The sequence below is a fragment of the Drosophila yakuba genome, chromosome 3L (assembly GCF_016746365.2).
Source record: "Drosophila yakuba strain Tai18E2 chromosome 3L, Prin_Dyak_Tai18E2_2.1, whole genome shotgun sequence".
Classification (NCBI taxonomy): domain Eukaryota; kingdom Metazoa; phylum Arthropoda; class Insecta; order Diptera; family Drosophilidae; genus Drosophila; species Drosophila yakuba.
Window position 1 is genome coordinate 15,230,840 of NC_052529.2, and position 15,184 is coordinate 15,246,023.

The 15,184-nt window shown below is 39.4% G+C and overlaps 8 protein-coding genes across 8 annotated transcripts in view; 1 reads left to right on the forward strand and 7 right to left on the reverse strand.

The window, feature by feature from the left end:
- Positions 1-15,184, reverse strand: part of LOC6534156 (synaptotagmin-5) — a 53,646-nt gene that overhangs the window by 32,319 nt on the left and 6,143 nt on the right. The window contains exon 2 of the mRNA XM_015194985.3: positions 3,420-3,614. Within this exon, the coding sequence (XP_015050471.1) occupies positions 3,420-3,593 (174 nt within the window). The 5' untranslated portion in view covers positions 3,594-3,614. The remainder of the gene's footprint in view (positions 1-3,419; positions 3,615-15,184) is intronic.
- Positions 3,863-4,230, reverse strand: LOC26535406. The gene has a single exon (XM_015194986.3). The coding sequence runs from the start codon at positions 4,212-4,214 to the stop codon at positions 3,963-3,965; it is 252 nt and encodes an 83-aa protein (XP_015050472.1). The 5' UTR covers positions 4,215-4,230; the 3' UTR covers positions 3,863-3,962.
- Positions 4,304-4,981, reverse strand: LOC6534161 (AT-rich interactive domain-containing protein 4B). The gene has a single exon (XM_002094809.3). The coding sequence runs from the start codon at positions 4,936-4,938 to the stop codon at positions 4,447-4,449; it is 492 nt and encodes a 163-aa protein (XP_002094845.1). The 5' UTR covers positions 4,939-4,981; the 3' UTR covers positions 4,304-4,446.
- Positions 5,072-5,548, reverse strand: LOC6534162 (transcription elongation factor spt5). The gene has a single exon (XM_002094810.4). The coding sequence runs from the start codon at positions 5,496-5,498 to the stop codon at positions 5,148-5,150; it is 351 nt and encodes a 116-aa protein (XP_002094846.1). The 5' UTR covers positions 5,499-5,548; the 3' UTR covers positions 5,072-5,147.
- On the reverse strand, positions 5,585-5,997 carry LOC26535205. The gene has a single exon (XM_015194987.3). The coding sequence runs from the start codon at positions 5,947-5,949 to the stop codon at positions 5,752-5,754; it is 198 nt and encodes a 65-aa protein (XP_015050473.1). The 5' UTR covers positions 5,950-5,997; the 3' UTR covers positions 5,585-5,751.
- LOC6534163 (protein PFC0760c) lies at positions 6,596-10,476 on the reverse strand. Its single transcript, XM_002094811.4, has 2 exons — positions 9,999-10,476; positions 6,596-7,100 (listed from the first exon to the last, which is right to left on the reverse strand). The coding sequence occupies exons 1-2, from the start codon at positions 10,346-10,348 to the stop codon at positions 6,710-6,712; spliced, it is 741 nt and encodes a 246-aa protein (XP_002094847.2). The 5' UTR covers positions 10,349-10,476; the 3' UTR covers positions 6,596-6,709.
- LOC26535643 lies at positions 9,179-9,504 on the reverse strand. Its single transcript, XM_015194988.3, has one exon. It carries the CDS (start codon positions 9,465-9,467, stop codon positions 9,321-9,323), a length of 147 nt encoding a protein of 48 aa, XP_015050474.1. The 5' UTR covers positions 9,468-9,504; the 3' UTR covers positions 9,179-9,320.
- Positions 10,599-11,856, forward strand: LOC6534165 (histone H3.v1). Its single transcript, XM_002094813.4, has 2 exons — positions 10,599-10,668; positions 10,734-11,856. The coding sequence occupies exon 2, from the start codon at positions 11,068-11,070 to the stop codon at positions 11,746-11,748; it is 681 nt and encodes a 226-aa protein (XP_002094849.1). The 5' UTR covers positions 10,599-10,668; positions 10,734-11,067; the 3' UTR covers positions 11,749-11,856.

Genomic DNA, 15,184 nt, shown 5'->3' on the forward strand with positions numbered 1-15,184 from the left:
GCTTTGTGCCGAGGTGCGGCATTGTCGTCCCTCTGCCAGTTGATCGTATGTTAAGTGGCTATAAAACCGATCACAATTGATGACGTTAATTGTTGATTGCGGACCGACTTCTACGTAGGCGATCCGAATATTCGCCTACTTTTTAAGGTTTTCAAGCATTTGGCTTCTGCTTAATTGGCGGGCTGTGCAAAAAAGATAAAGGATCTGGACGCTGGTCAATGGCGAAATCGGGAGCAGATGCTGTTGTGTTAATATTTTTGTAGGAATTTCTACTCTTTGGGCGTTGCGTTGGTCTCGTGCGAGAGGTCCTTTTGACCGCCTTTTACCAATTGTCCGGGCCACTTGAGATTTTCTCCATTGACCACTTCCGTTTTTTGTCTGCGATTTTGTTACGCTCGATCGATTCGGGTTTCCTTTTTCACAATTGGATCGTGCTATTGACTTAGAGGTTGTCTATGGCTTATAAAGAAAACAAATGTTTCGGATTTGGAAATATGCAAATTTTTTTATCTCCAAGATAGCATCAGCTCCGTTCAAGCGCACAATTTCATTTTAATTGTGAACAAAAGTCGCCTAAACGCTGAACAAATGAAAGCATATCGAAATGTTTACTTCCCCTTATTTTATGTATTTTTTTGATATGGATACAACGCAAAACTAACTGAGCCGGGGAGAATATCAAACCGGATTTGCCCATCAAAGGGGTGTTTCAAAAAAAAAATATGGAATACTGAACCACCACCATCATCGTGGGTATTCGAAACCCTTATAAATGGGGATTGGGTTAATCATTTATTGACATTAATTGGTTGTGACATTTGCATCTTGACTGATTGTTCTAGTTGCCATTGTTGCTACTTAGCCAGGGGTTTGTTTATCCACTCTCTCGATACCCATTTGTATATTTGTTGATTTAACAAATATGACTTCATCATAGACCAAGCATTTTTATACGAGTATGTTATACATGCAGTGCTCGGATAAATTATTATTTACCCCTGAATAATTTACGAATGAGCTTTGAGGTTGAGTCTGGCTTCTCTGCGTGTTACTGAGTCAATAGGCCTCCGGGAATGCTTTGGGTTACTCATGGGTTACTGATGGGCTCTTCAGCAATTAAATTATACGGTGAGTGGTGTTCTTTAATGGATATAATAATGGTACTGTGAGAAATAATATCGTTGTATTTGAACAGAACAAACACATTTTGATATCAGAAAAACTTAATGAGGCTTTTATATTCCCCATTTGGGATTTTTAGTAAGTTGAATAAGATTAATTTACAGAGTTTATTATGTTTATCTATAATTAACAAGGAATCTATCGGATTCAAAATAAAGAGAACCAAACTAAAACCAAATAAAATATATTTAATTATAATAAAATGTATGAAATATATGGAAAATTTTTGAGCAAAAGAAAGTTGCCTTATCAATGGTTGCTTTTGGCTGTTTTCCAACTATTGAAAACAAATATCAAAGTATCGCACCGCCAAGTGTCCAAAATTTCTAGCCAAAACAAAGGAAACTTTTTCATTCTTTTTTCGAGTATTATTTTCATGAATGAAAAGTCAGTGGCTGGACAAAGGACACTGCACAAAGGACCCAAACACGATCCGCACTTGCAGTGATCTGCAGTTTTGTTTTTTTCGTTTTTTCTTTGTCCGAGAAGAGCGAACCTGGCGAGGTAGGAATCCAGGTAAGGCGAAATTCCTTTCTGCTCATCCTTAAAAAAATATGGGACAAGGACCGCCGTTTAAATGGAGGTTTATAGGTTTCATTTTTCGCTGTGGTCAAGGCCGCTGGACAATGCTATTAATCAGGTCCCATTTATTGTGGTAAATGTTGTGGCTAGTTTGAAGGGCCTGTTTGGGGTGTACAATTGTACAATGTAAATCGTGTGGGGAGGGGGAGATGCAGACTCGAAAATGGTGACAATTCCACCCCAGCAAAACCAAAAATCACTTAAACACTTAACGTCTAATCAAATTATATAATAAATAGCAAACAAAACGAAACCAGAAACGCTTAGCACCCTTAAGTCCACCACTTACCCCGCTGTCAACGAGCAAAGCCAGTTAGTTAATAAAAACAGCATTTGCAATCGTAAAACGCTTCACCGATCCGATCCGATCCGATACTCCCCTTTCGCCAGCACGCGTTGGGTTAGGTCACCATGCGAATCCTTGGAAACAAGGTAAGATTCCTAGTCGGAACAACCCCCGGGTTCCGCCGGATTTTCCATTGCCCATTGCCGAGGGGTGCATCAAATGCATAATGAAACAGATTTTGATACGGCCTCAGTTATTCATTCGATTGCAGCCGCTCTCGCAGGAGCACCAGACACATTTGTATCCTTGTGGTTGTCGGCGATCCTTCTGATTTCTCGCCCATTCAAAATGGCTGCCCAACGCAGTTTTCCGTCCTGTGATTGATAGATATCTAGGCCAGACAGGATTTCTTCACAGCAAGACCACATTTGCAAGTCATTCTAAACTTATATTCTTAACTATATTAACTTTGATAATAAGAAGTGATATTAAGATTTTGAAATTATGAAGTGACTTTTTTGTTATAGAAACTAATCTTCAAAGTGGTTGATAAACCAAAAACAATATTTTTTCACGTTTGCTATTACCCGGAACGTAAAGTAGGGTTAATAAAATATAACATATGAACTATGTGGAAATAATTGTAAGGAGACAATATCAGATCACTAAAAAATATATAATTTAAATGAAATATTGCTAATTTCAAATTTTATAAATAGCTATTTTCAAATAGCTCCCGGTAACATTTCTGCATCATTAAGCGCTCTTTTCCCCTTGATATTAATATTTGCTGTGGTGTCGGGCTTAAACGGGCCCACATTTTTTCTTTTTTTTTTTTTTTTTTTTTGCAAATATCCTTATTATAATCCTAACATTCTTACGAGAAAGTCGTAAGTTGCTACTCCTTACATATTGTAATCAGAAAAACCAGTATTTTACATGAATGTAGATAACATGTAGAGTAGCATGGTTAACAAGTTACCCGACAAATGTCATTGAATTGGTGGCGCCACTGAGCAGTAAGAGTGTAAACTGAAATCTCCGCCGTTTTTGCAGACTAGCAAAAAATCACCCCGATATAATCTATGTAATATAATACTAAGACTCAAACTGAGATATATTTAAAAAAAATTACTTAAAGAGATTTCCAAAGATATTTGTTATCAGAAGAAAATGTATTTATGGAACCATTTGACCTATGTCATTTATGTACATCAGTCTGCCTCCCACTCTATTTGCTCCATTGCGTTCAGGCCTGGCAGTGTCAGCTGTGCGTCTGCAACTCCACGGGGCGTCCTCGGCCGGAGGGCCATGTTGGCCATGTTAGCCGCAATCACATTAACGTTAACGGACTGCGTCAGTCACCTACCTTCATCTGCAGCTTCCGCATGATGCGGGTCTCCTCCCAGCGGTCCAGTTCGTCCCACTCCTTGCCACGCTTACGCAGAAGGTAGTAGCGGTACATGACGATTGTCACGGCCAGGATCAGGGCCAATCCTGTTCCTGCTGCGGCCCCCAGAACCGCCGAACTAACCATAACCATTTTGCCGATGAGTTGAATTCACTGGAAATACAGGTTGAATAAGAATTAAATGACACGTTATCTTATTAGAGGAAGCATACAAAAATGGTGATTTGAGTTCATACTACTAAAATTATTTGAACAAAATCAGTTTTTACAAAAATATAATATAAATAATATATGTTCAGAATAAGTAGGTTATACCAACAACTTTGGCCAGCAAGAACCAAAACGCGTATTTATCACGCGTATTTCCCGTTTTATACTTTTTTTAAGCAAAAATACCAGTGTTATCTGTAATACTAATAACATATTCATTTTTATTTAAATATAAGCGTATATTTGTATTTTATACATTTTTATTGAGTGAGGTATTATAGAAAGTTATTTCTAAATAGCGAATTTAAAGGTCTTTCTCGTGGGGTATTTATTTTTCCCCTGGCGACAGCTATCGACTTCCACACTTTCCGTACTTTCACATGACGCAGTCAGCTCGTCACTTTCTTGGTTATTAAAGCTCTCGTTCTCTAGATCAAAACGATCTTCTCGGTTTCGGGATTTTCCAGGTGAGTCAGCACAAGTGATTAACTTAAGCATACAAGTAAGGGCCAAAACCGATAGGAAACCAACGTAGAGTCGCATTTTGGTAACTGAAAACCAAACTACTCAAATGCTTGGTTCGTAGCACACTGTTTATAGGTACATATACCTATAGGAAAACAAACTCTTGCTCAGTTACCACAGTTCTAACTTTTATTCAGAGTCACAGCTGTGCAAACTTGAATGTACTCGGAATTTCCCCATCTATTGACTTAAACTTTCATTGTTCTTAAGAACACGTCACTATCACCTATTTTCTGATGAAATGCGTAGACTAAAAGTCCAAGTTCATGTGATGCACATAGCCATTCCGGAGGATGGCAAACCTTGGATACGCCTTGAAATCCTCTTCGTGTTCGGGATATTTTAGGTACATAACTGGTGGCTCAGTTGGTTTATCCAGAGTCGCTTGATCTTCCTCCTCGTCCTCCTCTTCATCCTCCCCATCCTCCCCAGCTTTTGTTTCCTCTCCCGTTGGCTCATTAGTTTCCTCTCCAGTTGGTTCCCTAGATTCCTCTCCAGTTGGTTCTTTTGTTTCCTCCGCCGTTGGATCTTTGGTTAAATATGTCTCCTTTGTGGTGGGATCTGCTGAATAATATGTGTCGTTGGCCAATTTCTCCAGCAACTGCAAGTTCTCCATCATTTTATCTAATTCCGCTTTCTTTAGTTTCGAATCTTTTGGATTGTTGGATTCATCTAATGGCTTTGTAGATATGAGGGCTATGCCCATAAAAGCGATCAGACTAAGAGCGCAAAAGACACGCATTTCTTCAACGTTCTGAACAATACTGTCTGCTGCGACATTGGAATCAACTGCTTTTAATGTTCATAAACTTCCAAATTTTACTTTATTTGTTTTAAAAATTGTGGGTAGAGAACAGGTAGAGAAGTTAGAAACGTTCAGTTGAAGATAACATTTTTTATTCAGAAAAATAGAAAAGAACATTTAAGCAAACCAGATTATAGGCCCACGACCTAGGCAAATCTATGGTGTCTGACCACAACTGGACCATGACCTCCGAACCTGGGCCAGAAGGGACGGATGTGCTTCTTGACCGCCGCAGCAGTGGTTGTCTCCTCCTCATCGGCATCATCGGTGGATTCCTCAGCAGCATCGCCAGACTCTTCATCGCCAGCAGCCGTCTCCTCAGCTTCAGTAGATTCCTCCGCATCAGCGGCTTCAGTGGTCTCCGCATCGTTGTTGGTCGAATCCTCATCGGCACTCTCAGTTACGACAGCCGAGGACTCCTCATCATCAGCTGGACGGGCGGCCACGAAGCCAACAGCCAGGAAGGCCAAAAGAGCGACGAGAATCAGGGAACGCATTTTGAAGTTGAGTCTAAGAAGTTATTGCGAAAACTGCTTTCCAATTTCGTGCAGCATTCGGCTTTTTATAGGGAAAGTCTCGCAAATTCTGGCCGATTCGTAGAATCTACTACAAAATCTTTATTTGCGCTTTGGTATTTGAACAATTGTCTCAATGGAAAGTTTTACAAGCGTGTATTTTTGGAGATATTATTTTTTCAGACTACAATAAAAGTTCGTTGCTGGTTTTCTAGAAACTTTTTCTTGCCGTAGTTCATTTCCCTGGAGTTGGGGTCGTGTTTAAAATGACTGGACCGATTCCACCCCACTTAGGCCATCTGGGAAAAGGACCATAAGTCGATCGGTTATTGGATCCTGATCCTTGTTCACTGCTGCTGTTCGCAGATGGATGCGCCATCACAGCGGAAATGGCCAGGAAAGCGAGGAGAGCAATCACTCCTAGTACCCGCATCTTGATGCTCCTGAATTTCTGCGGTAACTATAGCTTTTTCCCATAAACTGCACATTTTATATAAACAACGGGGTGTTTGCTTTTATTCTGAAAAGTTGTATCTGCCAAGCTGTGCAATCTGTAAATTGCCGTATACAAAGGCAAATACTGCAGTTTCATCTGCCAACTCTTCCGTCACCTGACAATGTGAGTAAAGTGTAATTTAAGAGGCATATTGAGCTACTGAGACGAATGTATCACGTACAGAACAGCTTGCTTTGCACTAAAAATACCTTGAAAGTTGCTAAATTCTGGTGCACGAAGTTATTAAAACTCGCGAAATAATCATTGTTTTATAATATCACTGGGAACGGCAGTCAATGACTGAACAATAACTTTAGAGATGTACCAGATATTGCATTGCAATAAAATTGGCTTAAAAATGCTTAATGTTATTCTGTAACTCGAGGGTTTATAAATTTATAAAGCAAATCATTGTGGCTATTAATTATTATTATTAAAAAATTATTGTTATACCTGTTACTCGTAGAGTAACAAAAATTAAACACTTATACACATATATTGTATGTATATATTTTTTGATCTGTGTAGACAAGCCCCTTAGGCAAAACCAATGCTGTTAAAAGTATTATATACTTTGTGGCTGTTTTGTAATAGATCCACATATATTACTTTTATATTTTACGTTTCCTAGGCATTATATTCATAGGCATTTTTATTTTAATATTTATTATATATCTATATTTAAGAAGACTTGTTATTATTCGAGGAAAAGGGGTCTTGCTTGGATGAGAATGGGACTGAATGGACGAATCTGAACCTGATCGTCTACTGAATCGTTGTTATTATCCGATTCGGTATTATCATCCGAATCGTTGTCATCTTCCTCATTGTTACCATCTCCGTTTGATTCATAGTCTGAATCCTCCTCCTCACTATATTCCTCATCTTGGTTAGCCTCATTTCCAGAATCCTGACTTTCTTCAACAGCAGGTCCTTCCTCAGCAGCACTGGAGTTTCCCACACCATCATTGCTGGACGAATCCTCATTGGTGTCCTGGACGGAGGACTCCTCATTCTCAGCTGGTCGGGCAGCCACAAGGCCAACCGCCAAGAAGGCCACAAGGGCAACGATAATTAGGAATCGCATTTTCGGTGTTTATGTGCTCAGCGATGCTTGGAACTAATTTTTAAATCTCCTCGATTAATCCCTTTTTATATTAAAAGCCTAATTTTTGGACACTGACTGCTTTTGTTATTATTTGAACGAGTCATTTACGAATCTCATATTTGAACAATTGCTTATCTCAATAGTGTGTAATGACGCACTTTCTCAATTGGTGTAATTCTAAGAATTATATTTGGAATTATTTTTGTCTTTTTGTTTGTTATACCCGTTACTCGTAGAGTAAAAGGGTATACTAGATTCGTTGAAAAGTATGTAACAGGCAGAAGGAAGCGTTTCCGACCATCAGATAGTCGAGAAACTCGACTACAGCGTTCGCACCCCGCACCCCGCACCCAGCACCACGGACCCCGCACCCTGGACCACGGACCACGCAAAAAACAAGAGAGAACGCTATAGTCGAGATCCCAGACTATCTGATACCCGTTACTCAGCACCCCGGACCCCGCACCCCGCACCCCGCACCGGACCCCGCACCCCGGACCCCGCACCCCGCATAAAATTTTGAAAGTTGAGATTAAGCATACAGACTCCAGAGACATAGAAGCAGCGCAAGTTTGTCGATTCATGTTGTCCCATTCTAACGCCCACAAACCGCCCAAAACTGCCACGCCCACACTTTTGAAAAATGTTTTGGTATTTTTTCATTTTTGTATTGGTCTCCGCACCCCGCACCCAGCACCCAGCACTCTGCACCCCGCACCCCGGACCCCGGACCCCGGACCCCGCACCCCGGACCCTGGACCCCCGCACCGGACCACGCACCCCGCACTCAGCACCACGCACCCAGCACCCCGCAAAAAACAAGAGAGAACGCTATAGTCGAGTTCCCAGACTATCTGATACCCGTTACTCAGCACCCCGCACCCCGGACCACGCACCCCGCACCCCGCACCTACGGACTAAAAGTATGTATGTACTATTTTGTATACTGTTTTGTATACTATTTAGCAAAAAAAAGGAGATGTTTGGGGTCATTTTAATTAAATAAATCAAACTTCAAAAGATGTAATTTACCTCCCAAAGACAAAAATAGAGCTTAGTAAAGTCATTCACCCTGATTACGTTTAAAAAGGTGTTGCTGAATATTTTTATTGATATCAGTTGCCTATTTCATATATCGTATTTAAGGAAGTGCATCGAAAATAATTTTGTATTTTTAAAGTTGAAATAAACACTTTTCATGACTAAATCTTTAAGAGTTACTTAGTTGTTGAAAACCAGTCATCTGGGACCCTCGGGTTGACAATAACGATAACTTGTCCATTTGGAAGCGGAACTGGGACCGCACTCACAATGGCCACGGCCAAAAGAGCAATTAGAACGAGTACCATCAGAAAGTGCATCTCAATGCCGTTTACTTGGGTCTTTGAATAAGTTTTTTCAAGGTACTGCACTACTTATATATGCATGCAATGTTTGCTTTAAAGTTCCTATTGCAAACTGTACATTGGCTGCACTTTATTTTTGTTAATTCAATATTTGAGAGACACAACACTTATTGATAGTTTAAACCCGTCATACTTACAGAAAACAAGAGAGAACGCTATAGTCGAGTTCCCCGACTATCTGATACCCGTTGCTTAGCTAGTGGAAGTGCGAAGAAGAGTCTTCAGCACTGACAGTTTGGCGGGCAGTTTTTGACGGTTTGTGGGCGTTAGAGTGGGCGTGGCAACATGAATCGACAAACTTGCGCTGCTTCTATGTCTCTGGAGTCTGTATGCTTAATCTCAACATTCTAGCTTATGTAGGTTCTAAGATCTCGACGTTCATACGGACGGACAGACAGACGAACAGACGGACGGACAGACGGACATGGTCATATCGACTCGGATGGTCGGAAACGCCTTCTTCTGCCTGTTACATACTTTTTAACGAATGTAGTATACCCTTTTACTCTACGAGTAACGGGTATACAAAGGGGATGTCTAAAGTCATTTTAATAAAACAAATCGAACTTCAAAACGTTTGTAGATGTAATTTACCTCCCAAAGACGAAAGATAAACTTATGATAGTAATTAACCCTGAATAAGTCGAAATAGTTTTTGCTGAATATTTTTATTGAAATTTATCAGTTGCCTATTTTATATATCGTATTTGAGGAATTTCATCGGGGATAATTTCTAAATAGGTTTTGTATTTTAGAAATGAAATATACACTTTTCAAGCCTAAATCTGTAACAATTACCAAGCTGTTGTACCATAACAGTCATCTTGGACTTTCGGGTTGACAATAACGATAACTTCTCCATTTGGAAGCGGAACTGGGACCGCACTCACAAAGGCCGTGGCCAAAAGAGCAATTAGAACGAGTACCATCAGAAAGTGCATCTCTATGCCGTTTACTTGGGTCTTCTTTGAATAAGTTTTTTCAAGGTACTGCACTACTTATATATGCATGCAATGTTTGCTTTAAAGTTCCTTTTGCAAACTGCACATTGGCTGCACTTTACTTTTGTTAATTAAATATTTGAGAGACACAACAGTTATGGATACTTTAAGCCCCACCATACTAACAGAAAATTAATTGTTACTTCCAGTGCTGAATTGAAATCATTAGGCCGTTTAAATCAAATTATCGCATCTTTTAGTTTTCGAAGTATGTTTTCTTTTGATTGTTATTCTTTACAAAAACATTTAAGCGCTTTATAGAAATAAATTTAGCTAAGAAGCAAAAACTATGATCACGGGTGTTTCCAGAAATGTGTGTATTTGCTAGAATAATATAAAAACATTTACTTATTTTGTTGTCGGAGATGAACTGTGTTCTGCTGTGTAAACAGTTGTTTAAACGTTAGAAGGTAGAAGCGTGTAGATAAAAACAATAAATTAATGGAAAGTGTTGATTCCCATTAGAGTTACCCTTCTTGATTGTTCTGGTTGCTATCGTCGCTTTCGGAATCATCATTGTTTTGGGATTCATCATCAGAGCTATCATCCTGGGACTCGGGTTCCTCTGACTCGTCGTCGGACTCGGGTTCATTTGTATCCTCATCGTCCTTCTCGTCCTCGTCCTTCTCGTCTTTCTTGTCCTTCTCGTCCTCGTCTTTCTTGTCCTTCTCGTCATCCTTATCCTTATCCTTATTATCCTGCTCATCGGCAATTCGTTTCTCCTCCTCGAAGTCCTCCAAGTCGTCGATATCCACCGGATTTGCGGACACTGTGGCCAAGAGCACACATCCAAAAAGGGCAAGCAGCAAGTAGGCACGCATTGTATTGTCAAATTAAGTCTTTAACTAACTAAGTTCAGTTCCGCATCTAAAATACGCTTTTATAGAAAATCTCTAAATTGGCGGAAAAATAAAAGCTGGCATTGTGACAATTTATTTGGCTCATTTTGTGTTTACCCGGCGACAGCTGTTGCCTTGGTTTGAGCCTCAAAAAATGAGGCAAAGTCGTGCGTAAACATTTCGCTGACGGAACTTGGAGACCTTATCAAAAAAATACAGTGGAACATGACTAACTCGATATGCTCCTGATATTACACTAATTGTAAACCAGAAGGGAAACAAGCACTATAGGTTACTAAACCGTAGGAAACTTATTTAAGAAATTGTATATATTAAAGTTATAACGACTCCTTTTTCGTCTTAGTAGAATAACAACTGTTTCACCTACAATTGTTTACAACTTTTGGGAATGGCCCTCCATATTCTTATCTTCTGATTCATAACATATTTACTTTGTTTTGCTCCGATTACTCGAAACTTCTTAATATTTACGCACATGTTTGTGATAAGCCGAGAAGAAAAACTACTTCCATGAAATACATATATCGTAGACCATGGAACCTTGATGATTGCTAGCATAATGTAATCATGTCACAAGAAATCGATCGATTTGGACCAGTTTTTAAAGATATAAAAACAAAGATAAGCCAATTGGAAATCATAGTCTCAGTTGCACTCAGCCTGTATACATTTTGATAATCATGCGATCCATAGCATTTGCCCTTGTGATCTTTGCCGGAATCCTGGCCTACGGCAATGCAGCTCCTCAGCTGAATTTGGCTTTTCTGAAGGAGATCCTGGCCGAGGCTGGTCAAAGGAATACGACGGTTAAGTTTGGAAACAACACGGTGATCATTACGGGAGTATCCAATGCCAGTGCCAATAGTCAGGAGGGAAACATTCGTCCAACTCCACCACAAAACCAATGGAATAACAATTGGTATCCGTACAACGGCGGTTACAATAATTACAACGGTTACTATGGTTACTATCGCATGGTTCCCACCATCAATGGTCAGATTGTCGAGGAGCCACAGAGCAGTGCAGAGGAATCCCAGGAGATTTCCTCGGAGTTTTCCCATGAGGTTTCCCAGGATCTGAGCGACGAGGAATCTGGCGAGGATCAATACCAGCAGGAGGATCAGACTGCAGAGGACGTAGAAGAGAACGAAGCAGATCTTTCAGAGGACCAGCTCGATGACCTAGAGGAGGACAAGCTCGATGAAGAGGAGGAGGCGGAAGATGGGCACCATGACCAATCCGAGGAGGCTGCCCAGGAAGAGAATGAAAATGAGGATGAGCTGGTCGATCCCGAGGAAGAAGCCATTGACCAGGCGCTAGATGACATCGAAAAAGAGATAGCCGCTGAAGAAAAAGAATAGGCGATGAGCCATATTCAAAGTGTTCATAGAAAAACACGACATGTTACACACATTATTTTCATTTCATATTTTTGGGATCATTCATAAAAAAAATAAAAGTTTATACAAAATTAGAAAAGTTTTTTACTTGAAGCATATTTTGAGACAACAAACTGTCTGAATCTTAAATCAATTATTTTAGGAAAATGCTATTTAAATTTGGATTTACCCAATTATTTTAATATTTATTTAGAATTAAATGAGACATTCTATGCATTCAATCAAGAATTGAATGTTCTTAAAGGAGAAGCATATTTTTAGACAACAAACTTTCTGAAACCTAAATCAATTATTTTAAGAAAATACTATTTAAATTTCATTTTAACCAATTATTTAAATATTTATTTAGAATTAAATGAGACATTCTATGCATTCTATCAAAAATTTTTCTGTGAGAAATGGAATGTTCTTAAAGAAGCCGCAATCATAAAATTTCAGCTTAAGTTCCTTATTTGCGTGGGGCAACTAGAAAAGCGTAATGATGTTTAGTTGAATGCACAATCTGTGAAAAAATCTAGGAAAGTGAAAGCAGTTCTTGTAGGGACATCCAGATTTCTTTTGAGGAAGCCCAAGGACGAGCAGAGCCATTGACGACTTGTGCGCAATTGTAAACATTTTGTGGAGGTGGTTAAAAGGGCAAGAAATGTTGCCAACGAAGGAGTCAACAAGAAGGAAGGTGGCTGAGTTGAAGGTGAAGGTAAAGGTGGCAACGGCAGTCAGGTGCTCGACGAACAAAGGCGAATTGCATTATAATGCGGCGCGTGTTTGTAATTTTTAATGCCGACAATGAGATTAGTTGGTCGGCGGTTGGACATGTCGTGGGCTTAAACGGCATCCACATGCGCTTAACTCGATTGCCGTTGATGGTCGAGAGTGTTTTGGGCCGTGTTGCTACATCGCCCATTTGCCTACGCCCAGCTCAATGCCAATCAATGTCACGCGCACAGATACTCACTCACTCACTCACTCACTCACACTGAGACGGGAACAGGACTCGTTCGCAGGGATATTCACGCACGCATTCCCTCGACAGGCGTCCGTAAGGACTTAATCATAATTTGATTCAAGTTCGACTCGGCCTCGTGCCACTGACAGAAATTGTAGCATACATTTCAGCGCGCTAAAAATAGGCGCCCCAAGAATTTGCTCCCCTGAGGTAGCTTACGAATTCGAGGCCAACCTGGCATAATTGGCATACTTTTTCAATTATGTGGCATCAAGCTTGCTTAATTGAAGAATTTTCATTGGCCTCAATGAGCTTCAGAGGACACCTATAAATTCTGCATGAATAAATACGAAAGACTTTTATTTAGGAATTTGAGTATGGTAAATGGAATTCCGGAAAGATGGCTAAGTAAAAAGCCAAGTAAAATTCTTTTACAATACAAACATTCCAACCTTTTCTAGCCTGCAGATCTTTAATTTGTTTTATTGGTATTCAATGGATTGATTAGCCACAAGCCCATAGTCAACCATCAATGCAACCTCCTCTCCTAACTAATCAACACGTGTATTTCAAAGGCACACCTGATGAGAGATCATCTATTGGATTTCAATTGAATAAGGTAAGCCACACAAGCGAAGGGAATTCAATATAATTGCATTTATCTTGCTCGGACACTATTCAATTAAAATGGAAACCTTTTAGTGATCAGCTGCAGAGCCTAAACCGCAATATGAGTCGGAGACAAAGGGAAATAAGCCACGGGAAGCGCACATTTCCTTTGCTGACTCAGTGACCCGGGCTAGGAGACAATGGCTGCTCCAACTCCAATGGCCTGGTCAGCAGTCCGTGCCTCACATGTTCATGTCCATTACACTTGACCCCATGGCAACGGCAACCCCACATAACCGCCATATCATCAACCCTTAACCCCATCTATCCCCCATGTGAACCATGTGGCATTCTTGCAGCCTGTGCGCTTCGGGTTCAAAGTAATTCGCTTTATGACTGTGATTGCAATCGATTCCTTAGTCGCCGTATATGCCCGCCCATAACCACTGACCCCGTTCAATTGGCGGTGACCTTGCCCCGCCTCCTGCCAATTAAAGTAATTCTCCTGGCGGTCCCACAATTCTAGCCAATTATCCGAAATGAAGCGAACTAACATTGATTGCAACAGCACATTACATGTCATTCCTTTAACTGTGGATACGAAGTTGGCAAACTGGAATACTCCAAAAGTTACAATACTCAATAAATTAAATTTAAACCGAAAATGGAAAATGCGTTCTGGAAAAGCTGGGTGGAAAAACTGTAATTGAAATTGAACGAAAGTGCCATGTTTGCACACAGAAATAGTTCAAGTAGATACTGTTGCATCGACTATCACATACCCGTTTCTTAGCTTGGAGTGGTGGGAAGAAATTTACACTCTTCGTTGAAAAAATTATAGAAATTGGCAAGAAAAATAGGCAAATTAGTATTCATTATTCCAATTGTGAAGTTTTACTTGCAGACAAAACCAAAATGTTTATAAAAATGTAATAACCCATTAATAACAATTTCATACTTTTCTTTAATATTTTCTTAAATGATTTAAGCTTTATGTTAACTAAATTTAATTTAATTTAAATGTTAATGCATAAACAACATAAAATTTGAAACAAAAGGTAACTCGTCTGTGGACTTTTTTCTTTCTCTCCAGAATATTTACATTGTGACCTTTGCCAGGTCAAATTATTGCAATCGACGGAAAACGAGCGCAATTGCTATAATTCTTGTTGACACAGTTGACATGTTTTGGTCAATTTGCCATGGCCTGAACCCCCTGCACGGTAATTTGCATACAAAAAATTACGAAACTTTGTCTAGTCCCATGGGGAGTTGGATCCACCCTGGGGCGCAAAATATGCCATGTGTTGGTTTTAAATTATTATTTGTGGATATTGCGGGTTCATGGTTTATGACAGGATAAAAGACAGATGAAGTCACACGGAGAGGCAAGTGAATGTGGAGGTAAAGTTTCTAGGTTTAAACTGGGATTATTATTTTCGAAAATATTCATTTTAATAACAATGAGAACTTATGGAAAGCAACGCAAATATTTGAGTACTTTATATATATCTTATACAAAAGTAAAAAAAATAATATATATAAAATATATAATATGTATAGTAATATATGTATATGCCGGGGAACATACAATTAAATTTAAAAAAAAATTATAACTATTAACAGTCTTTATTAACATAAAAATTCATTGACAAAATTACTATTATTTTAGCTTAAATAAAAGAACGATTGCTAATTATTAAACCTTTCTTATGCTTAAAAACAAATAGAATTTCTACCCGTCTAAATGTGTGCCTTTGTTGCATTTATCCTACATTTAAAAGAACTGCTAAAAATACCTCTGAACAAGAAATTGCTGCAGGATAACAGATTAAGCCAAGA

Bases quoted from the DNA above. Each gene is read 5' to 3' on its own strand.
- LOC6534165 (XM_002094813.4), top strand. From the start codon at position 11,068: ATGCGATCCATAGCATTTGCCCTTGTGATCTTTGCCGGAATCCTGGCC.
- LOC6534163 (XM_002094811.4), bottom strand. From the start codon at position 10,348: ATGCGTGCCTACTTGCTGCTTGCCCTTTTTGGATGTGTGCTCTTGGCC. The intron at 7,101-9,998 runs GTAACTCTAATG...ATAAACACCGAA, and splicing joins AACCAGAACAATCAAGAAGG to AATGCGATTCCTAATTATCG.
- LOC26535643 (XM_015194988.3), bottom strand. From the start codon at position 9,467: ATGCACTTTCTGATGGTACTCGTTCTAATTGCTCTTTTGGCCACGGCC.
- LOC6534162 (XM_002094810.4), bottom strand. From the start codon at position 5,498: ATGCGTTCCCTGATTCTCGTCGCTCTTTTGGCCTTCCTGGCTGTTGGC.
- LOC26535406 (XM_015194986.3), bottom strand. From the start codon at position 4,214: ATGCGACTCTACGTTGGTTTCCTATCGGTTTTGGCCCTTACTTGTATG.
- LOC26535205 (XM_015194987.3), bottom strand. From the start codon at position 5,949: ATGCGGGTACTAGGAGTGATTGCTCTCCTCGCTTTCCTGGCCATTTCC.
- LOC6534161 (XM_002094809.3), bottom strand. From the start codon at position 4,938: ATGCGTGTCTTTTGCGCTCTTAGTCTGATCGCTTTTATGGGCATAGCC.